This window comes from Chaetura pelagica, unplaced genomic scaffold (genome assembly GCF_000747805.2).
Source record: "Chaetura pelagica isolate M959 unplaced genomic scaffold, ChaPel_1.0 scaffold271, whole genome shotgun sequence".
Classification (NCBI taxonomy): Eukaryota; Metazoa; Chordata; class Aves; order Apodiformes; family Apodidae; genus Chaetura; species Chaetura pelagica.
In genome coordinates this window covers 675,886-686,187 of record NW_009952106.1, presented here as the reverse complement: position 1 = coordinate 686,187, position 10,302 = coordinate 675,886, and the positions used below count along the sequence as shown (strand labels likewise).

The window sequence follows — 10,302 nt, the reverse complement described above, 5'->3', positions numbered from 1 at the left end:
GGCTCGGGCAGGGCTGGGGAGAGAAGCACTACCTGGTGTTTAATTCCACGCTTTATTCAGCAGAAAAGAGGCGTTGCCTTGGAAGAAGTGAAAATGGCACTGCCTGTAATCGGTGGTAACATTCAGTGGTTTCAGTTCTTACTTCTAACATCTCTAACATCTGTTAACAGGCTGGAAGAATCATGTTTGTGGTAGTTTATGCTTGGACTTCATAACTAAGAACACTGGTTTTAGTTACTTCTCAGTATGGGCAGCACCAGTAACATTCCTTTTCGGTAAAAAAAACATACCATGCCGACTTCACGGTGCTGCTGTAACTGCTGTGTTGGGTTTTGTTTCGGTTCTCGTTTCCGCTTTATTACTTCATTCTCTGATCACGTTGCCGACGCTTTGTCGAGCACAACAAAAAACAAACCCAAGGGTGATTGAAAGATGAGCAAACACGCCTTGAGTGAGTGACCTTGAATACTCGGCAGAAAACCTTTGCCATTGCCTGCTCCTCCTCGTGTAGTTACCACTGAACTTCCTGTGCACACCCTTTGACCTGCTCATCTGATGTATGAACTATCCCAGTTTAATTACTGGAGTCCATACAATTGGGTCAACAGCTTTTCGAGTCACACCTGTACTTTGAAGGGTGTGAAACAAGTCTGAATTAAACTCCATATGTTGATTAAACAGGAACCACAAAGTCACGTGTATGTAAAATGTTGCAGTTTTCCTTATTATCACCTTGGTCATAAAACTTCAGATGACAGATCCATAATTACTGTAATACAACTTAGTTTTAGACAACTTCACTTTGACTATGATTAGTCAATTTTCCTATTCACAGAATCTAATGAGAGATTCTGAATGGTAAGGAACTGCAGTCAGCACTTGTGCTTCAGTCGAATTTAACTTCAAGTTCTCATTTCAGAACACTGACAGAAGGGAAGGGATGTGTATGAAAAGCAGTTTATCCATCAAAATCTCTGTAAGCTGCAGTCAGCTGAGTGCTTTGTCTCACTGCTGTAGCTCTCAAGCACAGACATTCTTATCCTACTAACTTCAGGAAGCATGACAATAACCTTACACTACCATAGTCTTCAAATTAAGAGTTCTCTTAATTGCTTCTCTGAGGTATTTATTCTGAAACATTGTGCATTTTTTTTTAAATAGGATGAGGTTTTGTGAGTCAGCTGAGCCAACCTAACTTTCTGTTAAGAGGAAAGCTTTATTTACTCATCCAGGAAATTAAGGAGCTTTGAACTGACTCCTCATTTCTGCTTAATAAACTTGGCATAAAACTAATCCAGCAGTCAAGGAAATGCCTGCCACTTATTGAAATGAATGAGCCTTCTTGGGGCAGGGGGTGCAATGAGAAAAGCCACGTATCTGTGAGGAAGAAGACCATAAGATCATGTGGTCACAAATATTAAGACAGCTTACTTGGGAGATCTTATTCCTAACAATGGGAACTGTATTCTCCCTATCAAAGTAATGTTACATACAGGAGAATAATCAACTGCACAAGGAAGAAGACAGAGAAAAGGCTATGTATTAGTTACAGAAGTGCAGGAGGGCAGAAATAAAAAAATGCAACCATGAACAAATGGTGTTTATTATTCCAGAAAAAAAAGCAATTTGGCAAGTATTAAAGAAGGGAAAGTGTATGAATGACACTGATAAGGCACCACATAAGGAACAGTATCTGTAGATACTGTAAAGACCACCTATAAAATATACAAATGACAATTTACAGTATCGGGTTTCTTCATATAACAGAAAAATGAAAAAAATTTCTCTTTTGACTTCCTATGTCTACCTTCCAATGAATTTATGATTGTTTGCACATCCGTAAGGGATCTTAAGCAGAGCAATAGTTTTCACATTCCTGTTTTCCACCAACTAAGGCTCAGCTAAAGTATATAATCCATTTTACGCATTTCCAAGGGTAACAAAGTATCTTGGATTAAGTTTTGTGAATTATTTTTTCATGTGGAGCTCTCTAAAAGTTCATATATACTTTCTTGTTCAGATGAGACAGGCAATTTAGAATTTTTCAGGTAAGGAGATAGGACAGCAAATAGTATTTAATCAATATCTACATTAGCAATAGAAATAAAATGCAGTACTTTGTACATTTCTGTTTTAACTTTTAAGCCAAGGAGTTACTGACAGTTATTAACTCTGCGTATTAAGTTACTAAAATATCCTGCTAATCAAGTGCACACAGTTACCACTTTCACTCCTGTACTCCCATTTCATATTACCACCAGACTTCAAAAAATAATCCATGAACCAAAACACATAGCTTTTCAGTTATCTAGAATTCAGTAGTTAGCAAAGCAACAGGTCATGCTGCTTCAAAATTATTTTGTAGTTTTCACCACTGCTTTATTTGGAAGTGAATTGCAATACCATGACACTATTCAATAGTCACATAACTGCAGATCTAGCAGGATTTAAGTGCTACTCAAACCACTGTAAGACAGGGCAGAGGGTTTTTCTCCTTGCTCAAAGGAACAGCAGGATTTCAAGACTTGACATTGTTTATGCTGTTTTAACAGGTGCAACAGCATAAAATAAAATTATTTGTGTAACATGCATATGTGTTACATGTTTTCCTGCTGTTTACAGTTATGCTTTCAATAACCATCATTCATTTTGAGGGCAGATTAAAACATCTACTAGTAGGAAACTGTTGTTTCACATACTCTTTTTCATTTATTTCCTAATGCAGAACGTACAGAGCATTTAAGTAAGTTAAATATAGCCCCAGATGTTAACAGAAACAAGAATTCTGAGCAAGTTCTTTCTAGAGTTGGAAGAGACAAGAAGAATCACTGTGAGTTATCATCTGTGAGACCTCTTATCTTGGCTGTCAATCACCAGCCAGAAACTGTTAAGACTGAATTCTTCCTACTAGACTGATTTATTGCCTCTACAAAGTTGTGGGGTTTTTTATAGGCAAGGTTGTTTAAGGCTGCTCCTTAAAGAGTTTTGCCTGGTGTAATTAAAATTAGGAGTTTAAAAAACATGCTATTACTCAATTAAAAGTGAGTCTGACATTTTATTTTCTAGTTACAAGATAGGGCATGAAGCCTTCAGAATCTTTTGACTTCACAAAAAAGCATTCTGAAGTTTTTTTTCATAGTTGTTGAAGCCGAACAGTAGTAACACAGCTTGTTTTTTGTTGTTAGTTGAAATCTAAACAATGTGAGATGCAGCCAGTTTGTGGTTACATATCTTTTGATAGTGTTTAGTGAAAGACTGACATAACCAATGTTCAAGAAGAGAATGTAATGGGGTAAGCCCTCTTCCAAAAAAATGGTGGAGTATTCCTAATAGGAAGCAAAATGCAGAGGCATCACAGGGCAGGAAAAAGTGAATTCAGCTACAGTGAGGTTCCAAAGGAAAGTTTTAGAGGAAACTCTGGATAGGACTGGTTCCTCTCCTTTAAGGGAGAATTCCACTAACACACTTACAGATTTTCTTCAAGGGACTAAATGTGTGCATGTCTTATATAATATACTTCATTAGAACTAAGTGAGAGTCACCATGTGGTTAGGATTCAAAATTTCAATCCAGTAGCCATCAGGATCCTGAACAAATGCAAGTCCTTTCATTTTACCTATTAAGAAAAAAAAAAAAGACAAAGTTAAGATTACATGACTAGTACTTCATGTCAAATATGACTACTTTGAATTGATTTGTGCATGCTAGTGAGCACTAGATGTCCATTTTGGAATGCATTGTCCTAAAACTCTCATGAGGTCTCTTCATGAAAGAGAATCCAGTTGAAAAATGCAAGACCTCTCACCACTCATTTCTGCACTTTAGGCTATTGTGACATAGACATTCTTTATGTACTCTCTAGACATATGCACTACACATTATGCATTTTTTACTAAAAGCTATACAAGTCAAATATGATATAGACTAATTAGGCTATTTTACCAAAGATGACAGAACGGTTAAAATTATAAGAGGTAGTATGTGACACTAGGTGGATTTAACCAGAAAAGTCAAGAGTTACTGAGTTTTAATGGGTGAAAGTAATTGTCTTCCGAGTCATCTTATTTTCATATGATAAGAACCAAACCAATATGAAATGTGGGAATTTGAGCTATGTTAAGGTAAATTCTGTCATAACGAGGTGGTAGTGTAACAGGATGCTCCATCTTTAAATATGCCTGCCTCAGTTTCCGTCTATGATTCAACTGCATTTTGTCTCTCAGTTTTGCAGACCCAGGCCTGAAGTGGAAAGATTCCCATGAGAAAGGAGAAGGCCTAGCAAACTCTGAGCTGATAACAACCTTAAAAGGTACAAACAGAGGCCAAGCTGCTCTCTGGTGTCAAAAAACACGGAGCCCAGCCCAGCCACAACTGGCCTGAAACAGAGATAAAGTAAGAACGAACAGATAAATAAAAGAGTTTGCTTGGTAAGAACATGGCCTTTGTAGTTTTTCTACTGTTTTCTTTTATTCTTCAATGAGAGATTTTGGAGGTACTGCTAAGTAGTTAAATGACAGCAGTCAATCCACTTTATTCTACAAAAGCTTGGACCTGTCTTTGATCAAGGGGACTCCCCATACACTTTCCCAGGAGGTTGCTGAACCTTCTCACCAGCAAAGATGCCTGCCAGAGAGACTGATTCTCCAGAATTACAATCCACCAAGAGACACCCAGATGCAGCCCAGCAGGGGTGACAGATATTAACTCCTTTACTGTCTTAGCAAACTTAAGTAATTTTCATCATTAATTTTAAGATTATAGAATCCTTTAAAATGGAGAATTAATGTTCTAGACCTAGTATAAAACTTGATACTAAGTAAGTTGCTAGCATTTTAATGGTTAACCTTTATTGTTTGACCTAACTATAAAGTAGTAAATTGTATTGTTAGGATACTTTTTGCATTCAAACTTCAACTTCTGATCCGATCTCCCAATTTCTCTACAATTTGACTGTGCTCATGCCTGCCACTTTAAGGAGTTAAGACCCCAGCGTTATACGCAATAAATCTTGATCTGTGCATGTGTCTTGTCTGCCATCCCATCCCATTCAGGACAGGTAGTATACAGAGTAAACTATGAACAGAGCAGGTGAATTTTAGTGAAGGTCAAACTACATACAGAAGGCTAGCTAAACTGGTTAACTACTATTACCAAGATTAATCCACTGTCAGTCCTGCTGATTGTAATAAGGTGCAAGGGTAACTGGTTCTAGAACCTTCTAAGCAGTGACAACCTACTAGGAACCTATTAGCCAGCTTTCCACAAAGACCTACTAGCTAGAATATATTAAAAATAAGGAAAAAAAATTGACTTGCATTTTTGGTCAAGACTTACCATCATCTGGTTTCTTCACAAATTTCACTCCTAGTTCTTCAAACCTCTTACAAGCTTTATAGACATCAGGAACAGCAATTCCAATGTGTCCTGTGCAACACAGTACAAAGAGTGAACTACAGTCTTAAGTATTGCTAGGTTTTCTGGCAAAAAGTCTACATGCTGTAGTTCACATAAGATAGGACTGTATACAAGAAAAACATTGCTTCCAGAAAGATGAGAATTTTGGGTATTAACATAATTCTCCTTGAGAAAGTTGGCTTCTTGATAATGTCTTTTAAAATAGGAACATCAAAGTTAAAATATCTCATACTGTTTAGATAAGAATATTATTTAGAGCAGGAAAACCCAAGATTTTCAATCAAACTGTTTTATCTGCATTTCCTTTTTTGAAGCATGTCCACATAACAGTATTTTGCTGCATTTCCTCAGTTCAAAAGTACAAGGAGTTTATCATTAACGCTGTTAGTATAGACTAACAATAACACTACGCAAGGCCTGATCTTACAAATTAATTCAGAAGCTTTAAATGTCAAGTGACTAGACTGAGTATGAAACTTATCTCACAAGCCAGTGACCTTTCAAGGACTCAAAATATCAAGTCGAGTCACACAAATACTACCCTCATTGCTACAGAGTACTCCTTCTATCTTAAAATGGGCAACCATTTTTCATTATTCATAAAATAGAAATCCAAATGTCATTCAGTCTAAACACCATGATAATCTGATACATAACAGCAATTACTGTTATTCATTCAGTAGTTACCACTAGCATGTTTTTGCTTGCCAAAGGATGAGATTCTCTATAAAAAGTGTAATTGTGGATTATTACTGTGAAACACATTTGTTTACATATTTTAACAATCTCTTCATGCTGGAAAAAGACACATAAAGGGTGAGATGCAAGTTCCATCCTTTCCTAGTGCTAAGAAGTTTTCTTCAAAGTAACCTACTAGAGAAGTCTTTACGTACACTGTTAGGGTTTGCATGGACCCAGGAAATTGCTGACACTTCTGAGATGAATGAGAGTCTTTAGGACCACGAAGGACCTGGGAGGGTCAGAAAAGTGAGGGATCAGTATTCCCTCCCACTTCCTGCCATACTCTGTAAGTGCCAGGAGAACTGGAAGTTCAGCCCTTTTTTCCTGTGCCTTTCTTCCTTGCTGCTGGTGCTGCTCAGAGGTTCTTCAACTCATCATGTGCTCTGCAGAATCCAACTCTATTCGGTGCTCTAAGGAGCTGTGGACCCCTCTACTCAAGTGGCCTTACCACATGGGACTCTCACCCACCCATTCCTTCAGTCATCAAGATCTGTTTTATATGTACCTGTACATAAGTTTATACATGTTTCTCACCCCATGTGTTACTTCATTTTTCCATGTTACAGTAAACTTCTTACAGTTTCAATTTCCAACCTTTAAGTCTTTTTTCCTTATTCCCCTTTTATCTTCCCTTGGGAGGGTGAAGGGGGGGTAATACAGAGCAATTCTTCCCTCTGGTTTGTGGTTCACCCTAACCACTAAACTGAGATATTCATACAAGTTGAAAATATTTTCTCCACTAGTTCTCATAAAAATAAAGCCTATGGTATATACTTACCCAATAACATCTGCACAGAACCTATATAGATCTTTTCTAGAAAAGATTTGAAACTCCATTTTCCTCCCAACACATGAGAAAAAAATGTAATCGCAATAAACAAAAACTTTAAAACTACAAACACAAAACTGAAGACCTACCAAATCCTCGGGGATCTGTATTGCCATTGTGGTAAGACTGATTTTCATCATTTTCAGTGCCCCAGTTGCTGTAAGAAGTAATTATTACATATTGGAAAAAGGATAAAAAAATAACAAAACCTAAATGTTCCATTTTCTCAAGAGGGTAAGTTGTTCCTCCTAAGAAACTGGAGATTTTCAGCCACTGGCTGCATTTATTAAACTATCAAGATTTTCCTTAATCACAGTTTCTAGGGATAGTCTCAGGGCTCATCCAATCAAGTTCAAAGCCCTTCACTAGCATTCAGGTTTTACAGTTTAATGAACCAGAGACACTTCTGCCTCATTCAGATTAGAGAATCAGTATTGCTGCATGAGTCAGTTTATCTTACCATCAATGGTACAGTGATGGTAGCAGGGTCTGGGGGTCTGGAGCCAAGACAGACAGTGGGGTATCTGGGAGATTCTCCACAATTACAATTATTAGTAGCATTAACAAAGCCATCCTGTTTATTGGAAATGTGTATTTTGACTTAACACCTCTTTTGATCAGATACCATAAGCAATAGTTATCCATTACCAGGATGCTCTGGGGATCCAAAGAAAGTTCTAACCACACTGGGTCTTCCTAAATTGTGGGGCTTCCCTGCCCAGCTGGCATGCATTCTCAGATATAGGAAGCATTATTTCACGTTTATGTTCAAGTGTTCACCTAGCACTTTGAAAGAACTCCAGAAGAGAAAGATTAAGCTTGCCAGGTATGCAAGATCTCAGCTGTATTTTAAGACTGTATGACAGCGAAAATGCTTCCACAGTAAATATTATAATTTCTATTCAATCCAACAGACTTTACACTCATCCACTTCTGTTTAATCACTGTGAGAATCACAGCTAATGTTAGCTAAATGTCATCTCTCATTGTATTAATACTTACTGTGTCAGTTCAAGTGTAGCTTTTCTAGAGAAGGTCCAAGGTGTTCTCTCAGCTTTATCTTTTGGGATATCTTTTTTATCTTCATATGCCAGGAAATAGAGTGAGAACTTCATAGTAGGAAAGTCAAATTTTTGAAGCAGTCTAAATGACAAATATTTTGAAATAATAACTTTAAAAGCTCATCAGATAGCTTATAAATAAACCAAGATGCTTTTCCCATAGAAGAATTATCGCTGTGATTTTTTTTTGTCTTTCTGACTGCAATCCACATCTTAAAGTAGATACATTTTGAACTACCACATAGAACTATTCCAGAACACACTACAAACCTACAAAAATTAGAATAATCAACTGCTTAAAAGCCAATCTAACAGTAAGTGAATAGCAAAGCCAGTAGAAAGTCTCAAGTCTTGAGAACGCCACTCTGTTATTTGTCTGCATTTCTTCAGGAAGATCTTTATGTTTATACGCTTTAAAATACCACCAAGGAAGAAAAATATTAACTTTGAAACTACTTTGTTCTTGGGAGCTCACTGGCAGCAGACAAAGCTAATGAATACAGCAGAATTTAAAAAAAAAACAACATACCTTTAAATAAACCAAACCTTTTAATACCTTTAAATAAACCATACCTTTAAATTTCAATAGATATGTATTATGATAAATTTCAAATGTGACAATTCAGTCAACTAAAAACTACTTGGTGAGAAAAAGCTGCCTAGAAAATTTATCCCTTTGCTACATGAAAGAAGTCACTCACTTTCCTATTAAATATTTGATACAGCTTTATTTTCACCTAATGTTCAGAGATGGTGCACCATACATCATTTTTACGTAGGACCTTTAACCAGAACAAGTAGGCAGGCAAAAGAAATCTAATTCCCTTTTCAGCTTTTAATTTTTTAATTTAGTTTTTATTTTCTCACAGCCACATTTCCACTAAAGTGGAAGTTTAGTTTATTTTACTTTAGTCTGGAGTCATTTCAAGATGTTTGAAAATATGCTAGAATTTTGTTTTGAAATAACTGATTTAAAACGTTAAAAATGTGCACAGAGCCTTAAGATAAACACATTTGGCTACTTCAGGGTATCTGCCTCCCAAGAGCCCTCTCGAAAAGACAGTTTGGTCCTTGTCTCCAGCTTCCATTGCCTTGGTCTCTTAAGAGTAGAGGTGGTCATAAGCCACCTCTGAGAACTACTAGAAAACTTAATTTCAAGATTTATAGCAATGACTCCTGCTTAGAAGCACTGAGATAAAAGTTACCAGTCAGCTACAGGCTCAGTGAGGATGAAAAAAGCACATTGTACACTGATAATTAATGACCTATTTAAGAAAAAAGAAATTTCTAGTCAAAGCCAGCATTAGTTTGTTTGCAGCTTTAGGAATTAACTGTGCTGTGGGAATTCTCAGAGGTTGCCAGATTGTCCAACTAGGCAATCAGCTGATGGGCGAGCTTTTTTTTTATATAGTCAGACCAATTAGTATGATTACATCAAAATAACAATAACTTTTCAGAAGAATAGTACAAAAACAATACAACTTATTGTGGCATACATCTACTCACGTCATTCCAAGAACTCTTGTATAAAAATCCAGTGACTTCTTAGGATCCTTTACTCTTAACATTGTCTGCTGAAACATAAAATCCTGTGGGGGGAAAAAAAGGTTTCTTATTTATACATCAGCCAGAATTACGGGTATTAACAAAGATACCAGTTAATAGTGAATCTAAAACCAGCAAGTTTAGAAGTAACAAATAGAATACACTACATTAAGTGTAAACAAAACCTTTGTCCTGATCCTACACACACAAACTTGTGTGAAATATTATCACTGGCATGAAAAACGGAGTGTAACTCTTAGCTTTATTATTCTTTTATGGAGCTGTACTGCACATGAACCGCTTTGCTTACAAGCACACTAGGCACATGAATACCTGATCTTTGGCCTCCTTGCAGACACAATTTAAACAAACTGCACAGGTGCTGCATTTCTGCCGGGCCTTATGGTACCCGGCTGCAAAAGCGGCCTGCAACTCTGTGAGGGTATTTTCCTCAGGACACAGGCCAACTAGATCCCGCGGGCTAACGAGCAACTAAGCGGATGAAAAGCGAATAGTAGCACAGCCTTGGCACAGGTACTTTACAAAACAACAAAACCCAGAAAACAAAACACACACACACAAAAAAAGGTGCAGAACAAGTGAAATACAAGGTATTCTAACCAAAAAGCCTGGGGTGGTGCGGGGGGGTGTGTTTTGCAGCCCTGGCTGCAGAGCCCCCGGGGCTCGCAGCTGCCCCGCGGCCGGGCGCGC

The 10,302-nt window shown here is 37.3% G+C and overlaps 1 protein-coding gene across 1 annotated transcript; it reads right to left on the bottom strand.

The window, feature by feature from the left end:
- Positions 1-3,228: 3,228 nt before the first annotated feature.
- GLO1 (glyoxalase I) lies at positions 3,229-9,640 on the bottom strand. Its single transcript, XM_010005999.1, has 5 exons — positions 9,553-9,640; positions 7,988-8,128; positions 7,075-7,142; positions 5,335-5,424; positions 3,229-3,616 (listed from the first exon to the last, which is right to left on the bottom strand). The coding sequence occupies exons 1-5, from the start codon at positions 9,627-9,629 to the stop codon at positions 3,528-3,530; spliced, it is 465 nt and encodes a 154-aa protein (XP_010004301.1). The 5' UTR covers positions 9,630-9,640; the 3' UTR covers positions 3,229-3,527.
- Between the last annotated feature and the right edge of the window lie 662 nt (positions 9,641-10,302).

Coding starts and splice junctions, on each gene's coding strand:
- GLO1 (XM_010005999.1), bottom strand. CDS start 9,629: ATGTTTCAGCAGACAATGTTAAGAGTAAAGGATCCTAAGAAGTCACTG. Junction 5,425..7,074: donor TACAGATCCCCGAGGATTTG/GTAGGTCTTCAG, acceptor TGTGTTGCACAG/GACACATTGGAATTGCTGTT. Junction 3,617..5,334: donor TGTGAAGAAACCAGATGATG/GTAAGTCTTGAC, acceptor TTTTCTTAATAG/GTAAAATGAAAGGACTTGCA.